This window comes from Epinephelus moara, chromosome 13 (assembly GCF_006386435.1).
Source record: "Epinephelus moara isolate mb chromosome 13, YSFRI_EMoa_1.0, whole genome shotgun sequence".
In the NCBI taxonomy this organism is placed as follows: Eukaryota; Metazoa; Chordata; class Actinopteri; order Perciformes; family Serranidae; genus Epinephelus; species Epinephelus moara.
Genome location: NC_065518.1, coordinates 25005801 through 25024935, shown reverse-complemented (window position 1 = coordinate 25024935; position 19135 = coordinate 25005801). Strand labels below are relative to the sequence as shown.

The 19135-nt window shown below is 41.8% G+C and overlaps 2 protein-coding genes across 2 annotated transcripts; one reads left to right on the top strand and one right to left on the bottom strand.

Annotated features, from left to right (window-relative positions):
- The first annotated feature begins 5043 nt into the window (after positions 1 to 5043).
- LOC126399804 (aquaporin-8-like) lies at positions 5044 to 7800 on the top strand. Its single transcript, XM_050060077.1, has 5 exons — positions 5044 to 5775; positions 5865 to 5991; positions 6099 to 6313; positions 7350 to 7484; positions 7575 to 7800. The coding sequence occupies exons 1-5, from the start codon at positions 5513 to 5515 to the stop codon at positions 7615 to 7617; spliced, it is 783 nt and encodes a 260-aa protein (XP_049916034.1). The 5' UTR covers positions 5044 to 5512; the 3' UTR covers positions 7618 to 7800.
- Positions 7801 to 7923: 123 nt separating this feature from the next.
- Positions 7924 to 9169, bottom strand: hbae5 (hemoglobin, alpha embryonic 5). Its single transcript, XM_050060078.1, has 3 exons — positions 9010 to 9169; positions 8490 to 8697; positions 7924 to 8144 (listed from the first exon to the last, which is right to left on the bottom strand). The coding sequence occupies exons 1-3, from the start codon at positions 9102 to 9104 to the stop codon at positions 8016 to 8018; spliced, it is 432 nt and encodes a 143-aa protein (XP_049916035.1). The 5' UTR covers positions 9105 to 9169; the 3' UTR covers positions 7924 to 8015.
- Positions 9170 to 19135: the final 9966 nt, after the last annotated feature.

Here is a 19135-nt window from a genome sequence, read left to right as displayed (position 1 = left end):
AAAGTAGCCGACCTGAAAGTAAAAATACTTTCAAAATACTAGTCCTGCTTTTAAAGCTCAGTTAAGTGTTACCAGTGAAAATGTAGAAGAAGTAAAAGTACTCATGCAGAAATATGACTCTGTATAAGGTTATTTTTAATGATGCATTAATGTGTAAATTGCCTTTTACTTTCATAGTTGGTTGAGCTGAAGCTGATTTTGACTATAGGTTGGACAGTTTAATAACCTTTCAATTTCATAATGGCATTTCTTTCAGGGTATTAGCACTTAAGATATGTGAATAATATGACAAATATTTTTGCTGCACTGGCAGATTTTTTCGCTCTTTTCTTTTTAGGACTAGACAGACTCAAGTAAAGACAAAAAAATCCTGATAAGAAGGAGTAAAGTAGGTCGAAAATACCTATGAATTGTAATTCCAATTTCAAATTCCATCACCGCTTGGTGTGTTGATGAAGGCAGCGGCAGTTTGGTCCAAATGTCCTATATGTGTACAATTAGGTTGATATCTGGTGACTGTCAAGGCCATAGCATACGGTAAATGGACTGCACTTGTACAGCGCTTTTCTGGTCTTCCAGTCACTCAAAGCACTGTAACACTACATGTCATACATGTCACATTAACCCATTCGCACAGTCACACACTGGTGGCCGAGGCTACCATACACAGTGCCATCTTCTCCTTAGTAACCATTCACACTGATGGAACAGCCATCAGGAGTGATTTCGGGTTCAGTATCTTGCCCAAGGATACTTTGATATGCGGACTGGAGGAGCCAGGGTTCGAACCGCCGATCTTCCAATTAGTGGACGACCTGCTCTACCTCTGATGATGATCATGTCATTTTAATACACATCAAGCTATTCGGTAGAGACTCGTGCCCTGTACGTAAACATCTGCATTTGTCACCAGTCACTAAATAGTCAGTGCTTTACTGAGCACTTAAGTACTTTATGTGAGTAATCGTCTGTGTGTAGCTATGTAAAAATACTAGATTTAAAATGTAGTATTATAATGGAAAGGTACTTAATCAAAGGTAAAATAACTAACTCTGAGGATAAATGGTCCCAGTGAGTGTTTTATTGTAACATTATTCCAATCAGGAGAGATGGATGAATGTAGTAAAGATGACGTTTAATGCAGAATATTGGTGTTCAGGTTGACAGATTATTTGTGCTAATTAAGATTTAGCAGAGGTCTTTGGCACTTAGACACTAAATGGAAACTTTTTGTGACAGGGGGACATCAGAGGCAGTGTGATAAATCCCCCCATGGAGTTGAGACGCTGGTAGAGGTGGTGGCAGCTGATGACTCTTTGGCTGAAGGCTGATAAGGCGGATGAGGCTGATGAATCCAAGAAGACTAGGCAGTGATGGGGAGGTGGAGGGTGCGCACAGCATGAAAAAACTACAGGCAGAAAAAGAACCATATTTGGAACGAGAAGCAGTAAGATGATAGGCTAACGGAGGAGGTGTGTCACTGTGCTATTGGTTGATTGTAAATCAACTGTAGAACAGCTGATGACTCACTGACAGCCCCGGACAATACAGAGGTCGAAGACCCAGGACTTAAACGGTTTAGTGCTGCGGTAATAAATCTGTGGGGTCATGAGATGATAAATGGTCTATGGGAGTAAATAAAAAAATAAAAAGTTATGCTACACAAATCTGTATATTTTTGGACTTTTTTTGGATGACCTCTTTGGGCCTTAAACTGTTCTTCAAACAAAACCATGTCAGAAGTTGAGAAGAAAGTGTCTCTTTTTTAGAAGCGCTAACAGTGTGCCAAGTGGTATTATTATTGGCACTGCTGTCGCAAGGACAGCCAAATTGCTTTCCGCTTTCCTCAGAGTCTGGCAGCTACCACAGATTCCACAGTCGATAACTGGAAATGGCAACCAGTCGCAGCCAGGACAAACAACAGCCCTATTCTCTTCCTTTTTTGGTTACGCAACGGTTGACGCACTTCCTTTCTGCCCTTAATCGAACCTTCATTTTGCCAGGAGATTACAGTGGCAGACAAAAAAATTTCACAGAGCCCAACCTGGGCACTGCACTTTTGTTTTAATCTTTGACAATAATATAAAATCTTTATCTGTAAAGTGACTCTTAATTTGTAGTTGTAGTGGAGTAAATAGTTTCCCTTTTGAATAGCAGAGATGTGGACTCAAGTCACAACTTTGATGACTTTAGACTTGACTTGACAAAATCAAAAAAGACTTGCAACTCGACTTGGACTTGAACACAAATGACTCGTGACTTCACTTAAACTTGAGCCTTTTACTTGAAAATACTTGATATCTTTCCCCAAAACCCAAAGAATAAAATATGTATAAAATGTATGTTATTTAAAAAAGTGTGCCATGAATCAATTCATTTCCCCTAATTTCCTAAAACAACTACCGTTAACATAACTCATTCACAGCAAGTCAACATTCATTTCTCCAGACCCACTTTGTTCAAACCAATCCAACAGCATCCAGTCAGGCTGCACGAGAGAATCATGAAGAGCTAAAGTTATGTTACTGAATGCCAGTTGTTACAAATGATACCAAAGATAACTACGTTCATGTACAAAAACTATGTAGTTCGTTCGTTTGAAGTTGCACAAAGAACAGCAAGTCAACACTAATATTACCACAGTTAGCGAGCTAATGCTTAGCTAACCTTAGTTTAACAGCTAAGTAACTTTCTGGGTGCTTTCAGACCCAGAGTTTGCTTGCTTTGGTCTAAATAGGGGACTACTTTGTTTCAAAGTTGTATAATTGCCTCGAGTTGGTTCATGTTCTCACGGCAGTATTGACAAGCGGACCAGATAAAATGACTTGCATGAGAAAGCTGCTCTTGATTGGTCAGAATTTCCATGTGAGAAAAATCCAGTAAGTAAACAAAATGTTGGAGATAAGATAAGATAAGATAAGATACACTTTTATTGATCCCACAGTTGAGAAATTCCAGTGTTACAGCAGTCAAGGGGAAAGAGTCAGATTAAAGATTTCAAAATTTAAAAACTTAAAAACTTAAAAAACTAGACATGCAAAAAAGTACAAAAAAGACAGTAATAAATAATAATAATAATAATAATAATAATAATAATGAGCAGTGGATAAAAAGTGAGCAATGGATTGTAGTCAACATATTTAGTGCAAAGTGAAAATTGTATGTGCAAGTAAAAACAACAAAGGGGACAGTAATGCTTATTATGGTGTCCCTAAAGTGTCCATGGTGCAGTTTACTGTGAGCAGTGCTGGTTATGTAGCCTGACAGCAGCAGGCAGGAAGGACCTGCGATAGCGTTCCTTCACACGCTTTGGGTGAATCAGTCTATCGCTGAAGGATCTCTCCAGAGCTTTTATCTCCTCCTGCAGGGGGTGGGAGTCGTTAGTCCTCCGAGTCCTTTCTCCCACCACCTGCACAGAGTCCAGAGAGCATCCCAGGACAGAGCTGGCCTTCTTGATCAGCTTGTCCAGTCTCTTCCTATCTGCAGCCGAGACGCTGCTGCCCCAGCACACCACTCCGTAGAAGATGGCTGATGCCACCACAGTGTCAAAGAAGGTCTTCAGGAGCACCCCCTGCACTCCAAAAGACCTGAGCCGCCTCAGCAGGTAGAGTCTGCTTTGGCTTTTCCTGTACAGTGTTGTTATGTGATTAGTCCAGTCCAGTTTATTGTTAAGATGAACACCTAGGTACTTATAAGATGTCACCATCTCAATGTCCTTTCCCTGGATGTTCACCGGTGTTGGGGGGAGGAGTCTGCACCTGCGGAAATCCACCACCAGCTCTTTGGTTTTCCCCGTGTTGATCCTCAGGCACCAGTCCACAAAGACCTGGTTCAGTTCTCTGTACTCCCTGTCGTCCCCATCTGTAATGAGGCCGACTATGGCAGAGTCGTCGGAGAACTTCTGCAGATGACAGGTGGGGGTGTCGTATGAAGAGTCTGCAGTGTAGAGGGTGAAGCAGAACGGTGCCAGCACCGTCCCCTGCGGGGCCCCATTACTGCAGACAACCAAGTACGATACACAATCCTGGGTCCTGACATACTGCGGCCGGTCCGTGAGGTAGTCCAGGATCCAGGATGTGAGGTGATTAGCCACCCCTATGTGCTCCAGTTTGTCCCTCAGAAGCATAGGCTGTATGGTGTTGAAAGCACTGGAGAAGTCAAAGAACATGATTCTCAAAGAGCTTCCGGGCTTCTCCAGGTGAGAAAGAGCTCTATGCAGGAGGAAGATGACGGCGTCGTCCACCCCAGTGCCAGGCTGGTAGGCAAACTGCAGCGGGTCCATTGAAGGGCCTACTTGTTCATTTTAGTCAAACCATACCGTTTGAAAACGAGGTGCGGCTCCAACTAGAAAACAATGTTTTGATGCACTGGATGTGCTGAATGTGCATATTAAGGCAGTACAGGAGGAGGTGCACATTAATAATCCTCCAGGACTGTAACATGCTCATGTTTAACCCAAACAATGTGTAATGTGACTGCAGCTGGTTCGGATCAAGGTCAGAACACGTTCTCACCACAAACAAACCACAACAGAGTTTGTTTGTAACTGGACCAAGACAACCTCTTCAAGAACGTCTCGGTGTGGTTGTTTTGGTGCGTACCCAAGTGCAAGTTCACACCTGCCCAAACAAACCACACTTAGGAAACAATAGAAAATTGACTTGGATTGAATCAAACCAAACAGGGCAGGTGTGAAAGCACCATTTAACAAACTTGTTTTGACAAATAAATGCCAATTGATACTGATATTACATTTGAGGAGAGTGCATTATGACTTGTTTAGGACTCGGACCTCAAAGTTTAGGACGTGAACTTGTTGGTCCTGCCTTGGGAATTGACTTTGGACTTAAGTGCAAAGACTTTTGATTTACTTATGACTTGCAAAACAATGATTTAATCCCACCTCTGCTTTATGGTAGTACAGTAAGTAGCATCACATGGAAACATGCAGTTATCTCAAAATGATACTTATGTACAGTGCTTTGAAATGTACCTACCTTATCCAGTGTAACTCAGTCTCATATTATCTTATGTTATCTTATGTTCATCTCTATAGGTGTACAGAGTGTAGAGTGCATGAAGAGACTAAGCCATTATCTGATACTGTAAGTCTGTGTATCCCTGCATCTAATGATGATGATGATGATGAATAACTTGCACTCATCTGATCCCACTGACCGAGGTCAACCTCAAACAGCTTATGTTTTGTTTTGAGCGTTATCACCTCTCTTATAAAAGGTCACTCTGAGGACTCCTTCGAAGACTGGACTCACCCCACCTGAGTCCATGAGGGGAGGTGTTGTATTGATGAATATCCTTCACCTTTGATGTTTTATGACCTGTGACGCAACTCCAGTTCAGTGTGCCAGCTGCTGGAGATGTTTATAAATAACCACAGCACCTTGCAGTGCTCCGGACGCTGGGTCACACATAAGTGCTGGAGGTGCAGAGTATCTGTGAGAACCCTCCCGAAACAGCAGTCTCTTCCAGGCAGTAATAAAAACAAGCAGAGATGGGAGTTGAGAACATGGACATGGAAGACACAGACTCTACTCTGATGGAGAAGGGGACCAAGAAGCCACCGGCGCCCAGACCTCCAAACAAATATGAGACTCTGCTTCAGCCCTGCCTTGCCGAGATAGTGGGGACCATGTTCTTCGTTTTCATCGGCTGCGTGTCCGTCATCGAGAACGTGCCCGCAGCTGGACGTCTGCAGCCGGCCCTGGTGCACGGACTGGCTGTGGCGATTCTGGTGGCCGTCATGGATAATATCAGGTAAAGGTTTAAAGAACTGGAATGGCTAAAAAGACAGAAACAGTTTGCCATCTGAGCTCAGCTTTTCTCTGCTGCTTCTCTTCTTTTAGTGGCTCCCATTTCAACCCTCCATTCACTATTGCCATCTACCTGTGTGGAGGCATGGAGCTGATGATGGTGGGTCCCTACCTGGTCAGCCAGCTGATCGGAGGAGTGCTGGGAGCTGGGATGGCCAAGGTCAGTTGAAAGAGTACAATATTATAAAAGGATGCATGTTCCAGCTCTTTCTGCACCTCTTAAACATGTAATCTAATAAATTAAATCTTTACTAACACATTTTATAGATCATGACCCCTGCAGACCGATACTACAACGCCACAGGGGCAGCCTTTGATATACTCAAGTCAGAGAGTCAGCTGACTGGAGCCGTCTTTGGGGAGGTGGCTATGACCTGCTTGATCACCATGGTGGTGCTGCTGGTGGCAGTCAACGGCAAGACGAAAACTCCACTGGCTCCGTTCCTGGTGGGCTGCACCGTCATCATCAATGTCCTGGCAGGGTGAGATAAAAGGGTGATACCATAATGTGTGTTAACAGGTTATGGTGTCTGCACCGTGTTAAACATTTACACAGAATAAGGTCTAAAAGTCACCCACTCTTCTGTCAGTTGCTGCTTTCACTTGAATGATCCAACTTTACAGTGTGACAGGTTTTAAAAAATTAAGTTTACCAAAATTAAATAGTGAGAATTGTTTTTTTTTGTTTTGTTTTTTTTACAAAAAAATGACAAACACCAACATTTTTTATTTACTAAGACAAACATTTGAAGTTTCTTTAACACTGAATACGGAGATTTTTTGCATGTTTTTGGTGGGACAGCCAAGGGTGTAGGTTTTGTTTCAACATTTGGGGGGACATGTATGAAGCTGGGAGTTTGGGGGTCCTTTGCTGGGAAATTTTAAGTGTGAAAAACATTATTTTCCTGCATTCTTAGTGAAGTTTTCTGCACCATTTTCTGCATCATTTTATTTCAGAATAGAAATCCTCTGCTATTTAAATGTTTTTTATTTCCATTTCCAAAAATGCACGTCCCCTTGTGAAATCTACACTTATGGGGACTACAACCAAAAACATAAAAGACATTAAAACTGTCCAAAAACCAAATAAATAATAACCTTTATTCAGCATTCATTTATGCAAATTTCCTAAGCTAAAAAAATATTTCAAAACAAAGCTGTTTTAAAATTATTAATTGAAACTCATTATCTAAATAATTATTTCAGAATGAATTAACCAGCACTTTAATTTATGGAATAAATAGCTTGCAAGTCCATATAGCAAAATAAATTCAGTTTTTACTGTTATTATTATTTTTTGCCCTTATTTTTTTTGTATAAATATATCCGACCTTACCATTTATTCACTTTGAAAAAAATGTATAACAAACCAACAAAATGATGAATTATATGATGAACTCTTTATCATGTTTGCTCCTACAATTGTATCACCTCAGATATTTTTTAGATTTTAAAAATAAATAATAAATTGGGGGGAAAAATTGCAGTAATAATTAAACTTTTTTTGTCTTGGTGCAGGGGTGACATATCAGGAACGTGTCTGAACCCTGCCAGAGCTTTCGGTCCAGCTGTGATGACCAACTACTGGATCTACCACTGGGTTTACTGGGTGGGGCCCATCGGGGGTGGCCTGGTGGCCGCTGCTTTGCTCAGGTGAGAGAAGTCAGATATGATTGAAAGAATTAAATTAATAAATAAAATGTCACGGCTGATAAAGTTTACAATGTCTGTCTTCTTTTTCAGGCTCGTTCTGGGTGACGAAAAGTTACGAGTCGTTATGAAGTGATAACAGCCTCTATTGTGTGTTTATGACCACGACAATACACCTATAAGCATTGTTCTGTCTCACCATATCAGTAGGTACTCCTGGCTCATGTCATAATGACTTTGATGCCGTACTTTTTTTTTCTCCCATGTCAAACTGTGTGACTGTGTGGATTTTTCACTATGAAATAAAGAACAAAACACGCATGTGATTTCTTTATTCGTCCCCCTGCCCATAAAACATGAACGCCTGTAGATGTATTATTGTTGCTGGTGCGTGTACAGTATGAAGTGAAAACACATTCCTGGAGACATGAAAGACACAAGATCACGTTTGGGAAGTATGCAATTTATTTCATAATTTTGCACCATGAGTTACATGGTTTCCTGTGACAGATCGCATCCCACACTGCGGACAGTTTAGCGGTATCTCTCAGAGAGAGCCAGGGCCACGCTGCTCAGGAATTTGTCATAAGAGACGTGGGCCTCCGGGGTGAATTCACTGGGGAAGGTGGTGGCCAGCTCCACGAGAATGCAGTGAGACAGGATCTGCGGGTCACACAAAGAAACAGTTGTAAGTTACAACATAAATGCGTAAATGATACCTAAATAAAGCTCTATCCGTGCGTAAAAGTAGGCATCCTAACCTCGGTATAATGGTAAACGAACTACTAGAACATAACCTCAGCACATATATCATCTCATATGATGCTTATTCTCGTTCTTTTATCAGATTTAGATGTTTTATGCACAGCACAAATGCGTAATTTGTGCGCAAATGAAGCTCTAATCGTGCGTGAAAGTACGCACAAGTCATCCTAACTTCGGTATAACGTGAAAGGAACTACTAGAACGTAATCTCATAATGCATGATGTTAATGAACCCTGTCTCACCTTGAAGTTGGAGGGATCCACTCTCAGCTGGAAGGCGTGCTGCTCGCTGAGTTCCAGCAGGCCACCAAGCAGGTCGTCGATTTTGGCCACAGCCAGACCAATGCCACCCATCACCTTCTTTCCGTGGGCCTTCACTGAGGCAGAGCCGGGAGCAAGGTCTGGCCAGTGGGAGAAGTAGGTCTTGGTTTGCGGGTAGACCGTGAGCATCCTGTGGAGGTGGAGAGGGCGGTAAGAGGCGGGTATGTCGGAGAGCTGCGCGTAAAACAAACCTGGCGCATGTTGTTTCAGTTCAGTGTCACTGGTGAGTGACTTTGTAACACCTTACAGTTCTCAAATTAAATAAATGACTAAAAACGGACAATATCCCCATGCTAGTGCGCCTAGGTGAGCCAATATCACAGGCTGCGCTCCTGATTTGGTTGCACCAGGCGTGAAATTTTGTCCTTCCAGTATTTCGCCAATGAAATAAAAGCACGTCATCAAAGTACCTCCAATAGTAACAAGGTAAATAGATACTTACCTGCCCAAGGCATTAGCGCCGATAACATCAGCTGACTTGGAAATTTTTGCCCAGAAGGCCTTGACGGCAGCCTTGTCCTTATCGTTCAAACTCATGGTGGCTTGGTTCGCTCACCCTCTCTCTGGACCGCTATTTAAATACAGTTAGCCCGGGGGGCACACCCACGGGGGCTGATGCCAAGCCCCCTATCAGACCCTTCCTCCAAGCCTGATAGTGCCTCCGGTGGCCCGGTGCCAGCCCGAGAGGTGGTATCAGCTGGTCGCATCGTGGGCGTCAGCTGCCAGAGTATGTTAATTTTGCTTGTAACGTGCGTAAGTCCCTTCAGGTTCCCCCCTTGACTCGAAGAGGGCATCTCAGGTCACAGGAGCCTACCTCTGCAGCCTGCTGTGTGTCAGCTCTGGTAGTTACCAACTCCTTTAAGTGGTTGCTTTTTAATGTACCCACTGAACAGATCTGGGGAAAACTGCATTTTCCTACTGTGCACCTTGGACATAGAACAATCTCCAAAAAGATCTAAAATTAGGGCATCATAAAGAATGTGGTGACAGAGACATGTGCTTGTGTCCTTAAGAGGCCACTGTGTTTGAATAGTTGTTTCATTGTGGATTTTTGTGTTACAGGTTATATTTGTTGCATTTTAAATGTGTTCTGATTGGCTACTACCTCGGCCAGGTCTCTCTTGTACAGGAGATTTTCAATTTCAGTGGGACTTCCTGGATAAATAAAGGTGAAATAAATACACAATTATGTAAAACATGGTCTACAGAGGCTTCTCGACACACAAGAAACGTCCAGTTTTTGTACATAGTGAGGATTTTCCGTTGACAGGCTTATTTTTTGAAGTGTATTAGCTATTTAATCGTAGGCCTGAACAACACAGCAGGAGTGGTTCTAGATTAAAGTCAACACAATTAATGATAAAGAGTTAAATTATCATCACATTATTCATAATGTTGTGTTTATTTATAAATACGTTTTAAAAATGAATAAGTAGTAAGGTCAGATATAATTAGGAGAAAAATTAGGGCAAAAAATGAAAACTGAATTTATTTGGAAAGTGACGGTTAATTCATTCCAAAATATTTAATACAATTTATGTTGATTTTGTCCATTTCATTTAACTCACACAGTTTAACACGCAAGAAAAATTAGGGGTCGTTTAAGAATAATCCTTACAAGGAATCAAATGAATGCATACGTGCACATTCTGCATTTGTAATAATAGTCCTAAATAAATAAGTAAAAACAGAAATTGAAAACATGATAATAATAATAATAATAATGTGATAAACCTTTATTTCCACTTCCTAGCATGCCACGTGCACTCTATTAATAATTCCCTTAGTAGTATAGTGTGTAGTGTAGTTATTTTTTTCTCCATTTTTTTATTCATTTTTTTAATTAAGCATTTTTGGGTCTGGCCATAAATGTATTTCATATCAAGGAGAGGGTGTCTCTCCCTCACGTAGTCTTTAATTTTGATCAAAACATATGTGAAGCTGGACATGGGTGCCAAGGGTGGAGGGGGCACTGCTGGAGATAACAGCAGCGTGCCTTTATAGATAACACACTGTCATGAAACACTGTCTGAGTGCTCTGTAAATTCAGCCACATGAAGTCCAATAAACACAAATGGTCATTTTTTAAAAATCATTTATTACAACTTCTTTTTTTTGCATAATATTTTCAGATTTTTTAAAAAGTATTATTTATTTAACATTTTAATATTTCCACCACTTAACCGTCAGTGTCACTATGCTTTTTTAAAGGTAGTCTACGTGTAATTTATGTTGTTTTGTTTTTTTGTAGCTGTAATAAATTACTATAAAAGTTATTGTAATAGTGAAATTTTGTCCCTCTCTATTTCAAAACGGACAAAATCATGACCTCCTTGGCGGAAGTCATTAAATACATTTTTAAAAATGAAAAAAAAAAAAAAGAAGAAAAAACCCTTGGAAGAAGTGGCTCAGCAAAAATCTAAAAAAGACTTAGGGCTGCTGAGCTGTGGTGACTCACTACTATCCTGACGGAGCGAAAATTTGGCCCCGCCCTAGCTGACTGTAAATCGTTTGAGGCGTCTCTTAACAGGCTGGCACTGTGGTGTTGCTCAGCTCTGCAGATTCACACATGGTGCTGAATGAGTTGCCGCTTAGCTGCCACTGTCCCGCCACCTGCCACAGCCCTGACCCTGGTGCCAGTGCACCGAGCTGTCACTGAACGCACCACACATGGAACTTTGAAGCAGATCAGATAACCACACTGGGTGCCACTCCTGTCAGATAACAACAGGAAACTGAGGCTTCAGTGGGCACAGGCTCACCAAAATTGAACAAAAGAAATTTGTAGAAACGTTGCCTGGTCTGATGAGTCTCATCTCTGCTGTAACATTCAGATGTAGAGGCTAGGGTCAGACTTTGAAAGCTTGGATGCATCCTGCCTTGTTCAGGCTGCTGCTGCTGCTGGTAGTTTAATGGTGTGGGAGGTATTGTCTTGGCACACTTTGCACCCTACCGATTGAGTACCCAACTTCTTATGGCTGCTGCCAGCATGTTAATTCGCTATGTCACAAAGCTTAATTCATCTCAGACTGGTTTCTTGAACATGACGATGAGTTTACTGTCCTCAAATCACCCGAGCAGTCACCAGATCTCAATAGAGCACCTCTGGGATGTGGTGGAATGAGAGATTTGCATTGCAGATGTGCATCTGACAAATCTGCAGAAATGTTATGGACCAAAATCTTGGAGGAATGTTTCTAGTGCCTTGTTGAATCCATAGGGCGAAAGGTGATCCAAACGGGTAATAGCAAGGTGGAACTAATAAAATGGCCAGTGTGTGTGTGTGTTGTTCAAACACCCATTCATATACAGGTCCTCTGCTGTTTTTTAATAAATATTAAGACATACTTTGACATTTTATCAAATATTTACAGGTGACAACAAAATTACTTCATATCAGGTTAGGGGAAAAGTATCTACTGTTGTAAGGATGAATAACGTTATGTATATCAAGGGTTATCAAGTCCACCTAATCAGAAATTGGGGAGGTACAAAAAGGAATATTGGATTTCTTCTTAACGCTAACGTTTTAGCAATGTTAGCTGTGTTAACAAAAAAAAGTGTTTCCTACTGTCATCCTCCTTTTTCACATTCTGCTCCCCTAGTGTTTTTCCACTCTACCTGCCAGCCACTCCCACCTGATCGCCCCATTCCACTCACCTGCCTCCACAGCTGCAGCTCATCAGCCAGTCAGCCTGGTATTTAAGGCTCTCGAGCACACACACACTTTGCCAAATTGTTCTTCGCCCACATGCAAGACTTTCCAGCACTCCTTACCTGCCTGATCTCCCATTACCAAACTCACCAGCCTTCTGTCCCCGACCACAAGTTCTGCCTAAGTGTCTCTGGTTCCAGTCTGCCTGTATCTGTGTGGTGTTTTCCCATGACGGCGTTTCAGCGTGAGTGTTCCCACCTGCTTGCCAGTTGCCCCCTGCAGCTCAGAGACTATCTGTTAGATGCCACACGCTGCCTTGTGTGTATTATCCTTTCAACTACATGTCGGCTCCTCGATCCATCACCTGGGGTCCATTTCAGAAAGGAGGTTCAACAAACCCTGAGCCTAAACCTGAACTCTGAGTTGAGTTACTCTGAGATGGGAAACTCTGGGTTACCGGTTTCAGAACGGCTGATTTCAATCAGTTCAATCAACACAGAGTATGTTCACTTTGAGTTAAGCGTGTGCACCACGACTTTAAAAAGCCATCATCAGTGGAGCCCAGATACTACGATTCACCATGGCAGCTCAAAATGAAATATAAAAACATCGTTCAAACAGGTGAGACTTCAGCATAGTGGTCTCATGGGGTTACCTGATTTGAATCATGTTTACCAGTAAATATCATTCAGTGGCTGTTTCAATGTGCATTATGCCCAACATAATGCTGTTTTCACACACATAAACGTCCTCTCACCTGTATCCTGTTAAATTAGGCCTATTTAAAGTAACATCTGACTTCTACTCAGCCAACAGAAAGAAGGCTGAGGCCCGTAAAATGGGTGGAGGACCACCACCACCACCACCACCTCTGACAGAGGCAGAGGAGCTGGCCCTAAGCCAAAACACTGGGAGGCCAGTGGCAGAGGGAATTCCTGGAGGGAGCTCATCTTCTGAGCCAGTCACCCCCCAGGAGCCACCAGCCTTCATAAGATGTAATAGGCCTAGGCCTATATCTTCTTTTATATTAATTTCCCTTTAATGGGTTTTTCTTTTTGTCCCAATAGATTCTGATGGCGTTCTCTCCTATGGATCGTTATGCCACTGCAACTGTAAGTAGCCAATACTCCATAGATTATGCCATAGTAGTTTAAAGTATACTGAAACACAACACATCTTCACAGGATGATGAGGATGATGAGGTCACATTGTCTGCTGCCACGGAGAGGGAGCCTGAGGGGCCTACAGAGGTAACATCTTGATGTTGTTACTGAGTTTCCTCCCCATTCACATTTCTTAACATTCTTGTGTAGATTGTAGAGTGACATTTAGCTTACACTTAAGTATTAACAGATTCTTATCCTTTTTAATAGAGCATGGCTGGGCAGCAGGAGGAGGGTCCATTAACCTCCACAGCACAGATTAACACAGTAAGATGTTCAGTAAATGCCAAAGGTTAATTCTGTGGAATTCATGTGCAACTGTATGATTTCATGTCATCCTTATGTATTCCCAGTTACCACTGAAGGAGATGTATAGAGTGCATCTAATTAAAACGGTGCAGAAAACTGAAAAGGAAATGGTGCTCCTGGACCGGCAGATCACAAAAACGGATCTTGAAATTGAGATATTGAAACACAAGTTAGAGGTGGGTGAATTGTGTTAATGATTGGAGCAATGTAAAACAAAACAAAAAAACTATCTGTTGCTTTTGTATTTGTAGGAAATAAAGAAGACCAAATAAAATGTGAATTGTCTTTATTTGACTGCTCTGGGTGGTGGAGATTGTGATTTAAACAGTGAAGTGATCCTGGCATATGTCTTCATCCTGGATGTCTGCAGGGTGGAAGGGGTTGTCATCAGGGTCTTCCATTTGTAGGGCAGGGTGTTGCTCTCCTAATTGTGGCAATATTATGGAGAACACATGCCACAATAATGTCCCAGGCCCTCTCAGGGGTTACCCTGAGGTGACGTAGGCACTGGAAACGGGCTTTCAGCAGGCCTATGGTCATCTCCACCCTGGCTCTCGTCCTGCAATGGGCCAGGTTGAAGTTCTGTTGGGAGCCTGGGTCAGGGTAAGGGGTCAGTAACGTAGGCTGGCATGGGTAACCCCTGTCACCCAGCAGAAAGCCATCAAACTCTCCTGTAATGTATAGTGGATACATCTGAGTGCATTAAAGGAGGGAGACAAGTGAATTATATTGTGCAAGACTTTAGGCTGCTTACCATGTTCCATTATGTTGCTCAGATTAGACTCACGATATATCCGTGAGTCATGCACAGACCCAGGCCACTTGGCCTCCACATTGGTTATGATGTGGGCTGCATCACATATGATCTTGACAGTGCAGAGAATGACATGTCAGTCAAAATGTCTAATTTCTAGTCACAACAAATCTCTTCACATCCCCTTTAAAAAGTAACTTGTTCTTAGACAATTTTCACTTGTTTCAAGCACCTTTTCAATTGCAATAAGTAGAAATAACACTTGCTTCACTGACAGATTTTTCTACTTATATCAAGTGAAAATTTTCTTGAAACAAATGAAAATTGTCTAAGAACAAGTTACTTTTTAGGGGATGTGTCTTATTTTAAGTGTATAGTAATGAGATTTGTTTTGACTAGAAATGAGACATTATGACTAGAAAAAAGACAAATGTTCTTGGTATGAGTTTGAGGTTTTTGCAGTGTGATGCAGTCTTTAACATTTTGAAAAACGAAAACCCAGAGTTTCCCTCATTTCAGGGTTAACAGTCTCAGAGTTTTCACTAAACCTACTTTGTGAAACGGATCCCTGGCCTCTACTTCCCTGCTGCTCATCCCTCATCGGCTCTGCTGCTACGCTGGACTGCTCTTGTGGTTCCAGCCCCCTCGCCTTCTTGACCACGCCATCAGTAACCCCCTCTTTCTGACCTCTGCCTGCCAGCAGACTGAACTGTTTGGGTCTGAGGACTTACTTCCTCACACTCGGTTCGGCCTGGTCTGTACCCTGGCCCCAGAGACTGTGTGTGGGCTCTGAGCCCAAAGAGCGAACTGTTACCTGAATATCTTCGTCAGCTAAAGTTCTTGTTTACTCTGTGTATAAATAAAGGTCATCACCAAATGCTCTGGGCCTGTGTGCTGCATCTGGGTCCAACGCATACCCGTTAAAGTTTAATGGCGCTCAGCGGCGTCAAGGGCAAACGCAGTGGGACAAGTGAAAGTTAGGGCAGGGAATGTCCGAGGAGGGTGGGTGGGAGTGGTGGTGGATGGGTCCAACAAACACAGACTTTCACCCGGGAGAGTGGTGTTCCTGTCCTATAAGATTATAAAGCCAAAGCCTGTTCACTTTTTCTAAACCTAAACATGTGCTTTTGTTGCTTCATGTTGTACTGAACAGTGAATTTCCTGTGAAAATATCAGTGTATTTTGAAAGAAGACAATGCATGTAACAGGCAGAACTTGACACAGCCTCCCAGAACGTCAACAGCCAATGCACCCAGGGTACTTTGCACGTCGTATCTGGATGTGAAAGGTCCATGAGTGTTATATTTCTATATGAATTAACGAATAGTTAAGTTAATCGCACATTCACTCTGCTCGGCGCTCTGCTGCTGTGTTTCCCCAGACAGTGTCCAGAGTGCACTCTGCCACTCTGAGTGCGGTGCTGTGGATAACCGAACAATACATTCTGACAGCTCTCTTTACAAACGGTCCAGTTTGTGCCAGAGTGTGCTCCTGCACTCGTTGAGTATTTCCGAACGCACCACACGTAACAGAACTTTCTAGCCAGCGCTAGCTAATGTCTGCAGTATTGTTTTGCCTCCAGGTAAGCCCTGCCTACCAAAAAACATCATACTTTACTAACGGTAAAAGGGTCTGTAGATCATCAGATAAGTACAGTCACTTCCATGCATTTGCTCAGCTGCTCTGAAAGCAAAACATTACCTGTTCTCAGAGAAATGCAGTTGCAGAAAGCATATAATATCCCAGAGAAAAATGTGTCTAATTTTGTGCAAATATGTTCCCATGACTCTTTTGAGAGTATTACAACTTTAATCCTCGTAGTAAGGGAGCAGTTTCCTACTTTTACCACATTATATGAAGGCAATGCTGATGTCAGAACAAATGCACTTCAGCAGAATTCGGAGAGTGATTTGAGATTTGGGAGGAGAGTCTTGAAAGTGTGCATAAATGTTCAATCAACTCTAGACACAGTCTGATACATTTTAAAACAGTGTATCGGCTATACTACTCCAAAGACAGATTGCATAAGATGTTTCCCTCCTCTGTAGTGAGTGTAAAGAGGCTGACGGGACATTAACACATTCTCTTTGGACATGTCGGATATTGTTGAGTTATTGGAAGAGTGTGTTTGAATGTACTCTAATGCCTTTGGGAAGAACTGGGGACCTAACCCACCACTTGCTGTCTTAGGTACCACGAGTGTGTTACCTTTGGCAGACAAGTATGAAACTCAGGCCGACTCATTTGGTATGGTCGTGGCAAGGAAACTTATTCTGCTCATGTGGAAGTCAGACTGCACACCAACATATATGGATAAGAGAGGTGAAAAAAAAAAGTAAAATGTTTGTTTTTTGTTGCCTTTTAAGGGCAACTGTACACCTGGTGCTCCACCTCATGTAATTAAATTTTACATGAGGATTAAAGACTAAAGGAATCCACTTGATTGTTGTTAAGTTTTTTTTCAGTGTCATGTGATGACAAAGTGGATTTCAGTCTCGAGGTGCTGTTTTTCTGAGACACTGAAACTCATCACGCACTTCGGCACTATCTCAGACTGCTATACAAAGCAGATAAGACAACAGACCCCCGCCACACGTGCTTCAAAAGCCACATGAGGACACAAATGACGTGACTTAATTTCAGCCCGGAGGCACTAGGCTGGAATTCTGTCATGTCATTCGTTTTCAGAAACTGTGTTAAACTTTAATAATTGTCATTTTAAAAACAGCTTGCTGATGGAAATGTATTACTTTCACAGTTCCTGCTGATCACCACACAGCAGAGGCCATTATCCAGCTAAAGGGTTTCAGCTATTTACTTTATGATATAACATACAGTATATGAGATAAAACACAGATAGCTGCCCTTAATAAGACGATCAAGTGTATGTCATAATGAAAATGTAACAACCTCTTTTTAAACATCAGTTCATGATATTCACAGTTTGGACACCTACAAACACTGCTGTGATGTTAGTTGTAAGGAAATTAACAGCATTTCAGATTATTATAATAAACACAACATAATAACATTTATTTCACCCCAGGGGTAATCACAGCTGTGCTGCTGGTGGCATGCCTGTGAGACACGCTCAGGCCTGCCATCAGGTCAGGGCCAAAGAGTGCACATGACCCCAGCCTAAGGCCAAGGGTGGGGCCCACGATAAGGGTCTATGGTTGATCCTTGCGTGAGATCAAGTACAACAATTTACTGACTTAAATCACTGACAATACAAGTTATATGTATTTACATGATAAATAAATGTTATTTTTTTTATGCCATCTGATACTCCCACCCAAATCAGGGGCTCCTACAATAAAAGGCAGAGTACAGAGAGAGCAAGAGCACAAAAAGAGCAGAGAGACAATGGACAAAAATTAATAAATAAATAAATAAAGACTGAGAAGCAGCAGGTATGACAGGCAGAGCTGAAAGTCAGAAGTGAGGCAGAGTCATTTTTAGCAAATATAACCGACCACAGTGTGCAGAAATATTTAACTATCGGCTACCTTTTTGAAAAAAGGCAATGTACCTTTTTCTCTTGTCAAAATTTGGCATAAATGTGAAGCGTTATTTGCCCCCCTCTCCAACAAGATAGCATATCATGGTTGGTACTGATAGATGCCTTAGGTCCTAAAGTTTAATGTGATACCAGTGTCTTCACTGTAGCTTTAAATTTGAGCTCGCTAACATGACCCTAACTTCTCACCTTCAGCTCTGCCTGTCATACCTGCTGCCTCTTCAGATGGCACATTGGAATGTTTTTAATGATGAAATTACATTCATTTACCATGTTAATACATATTACTTGTATTGTCAGGGATTTAACTCAGTAAATCGTTGTATTTGATTTCATTTAAGTGTCAACCATAGACCTTTTCATGGAGCCCCCCTTGACCTTAGGCCGGGATCATGTTTACTCCTTAACCCCCCCTGATGGGGGGCCTGCCTGAGAGCAAAAAACAGATGAGCTATAAGCCAACACCCGCTATCTGCTTGTGTCTTAAATCGATCACTGAGACTTGGCTGGACAGTGGTGGCATGAGGTAGCTATGATGGGCGGCAGTGCACGCTATCGTCTCGTCACATGATCAGAGACTTGACATTGGATAACACTGACCAGCAATCATCATAGCCTATGTGTATAAAACAGAAAATACCAAAGAAAATAAGAAATTAAGCAATTATTTTAATTTTACAAGTTTTAATAGTTGACACTCACCAGCCACTTTATTAGGTACACCTGCTCAACTTTTTATAATAATAGTAATAATAATAATGCATTTCATTTATAGACGCCTTTCAGGACACTCAAGGACACCTTACACAGTAAAAAACAAAACAAGTAGCAATGTATCCATAGATCATAAAATCAAACTCTGCTTATAGGTCACATTTTCAATTTGCAAAAAGAAACAATTCAAATGATAAGTAATCATATATTGCTTCTTGGAAATGTTGGAGAAAGATGTTTTATTGAGGATAAATGATGCACTCTTACACTCTTACATGAACGAGGCACACTCAAGTGCTTACACACACACGACAGATATTCCCCTCAGGAGTCAGCAGAGACCAAAACAGAGATAAAAGAGAGTGAATATTGAACTTAAAATTATAAAATGGTCAGAAACATGACTCCCAATGAATGATACTGTTGCTTCATGTCTGCTGGGTGTGTAAATAG

What these genes read in the sequence shown, in the direction of transcription:
- LOC126399804 (XM_050060077.1), top strand. Translation starts at nt 5,513, where the DNA reads ATGGGAGTTGAGAACATGGACATGGAAGACACAGACTCTACTCTGATG. An exon ending in GCCGTCATGGATAATATCAG is followed by an intron (nt 5,776 to 5,864) that starts GTAAAGGTTTAA and finishes CTCTTCTTTTAG; the next exon opens with TGGCTCCCATTTCAACCCTC. An exon ending in ATCATCAATGTCCTGGCAGG is followed by an intron (nt 6,314 to 7,349) that starts GTGAGATAAAAG and finishes GTCTTGGTGCAG; the next exon opens with GGGTGACATATCAGGAACGT.
- hbae5 (XM_050060078.1), bottom strand. Translation starts at nt 9,104, where the DNA reads ATGAGTTTGAACGATAAGGACAAGGCTGCCGTCAAGGCCTTCTGGGCA. An exon ending in GGCGCTAATGCCTTGGGCAG is followed by an intron (nt 8,698 to 9,009) that starts GTAAGTATCTAT and finishes CCACCTCCACAG; the next exon opens with GATGCTCACGGTCTACCCGC. An exon ending in TGGATCCCTCCAACTTCAAG is followed by an intron (nt 8,145 to 8,489) that starts GTGAGACAGGGT and finishes TGTGACCCGCAG; the next exon opens with ATCCTGTCTCACTGCATTCT.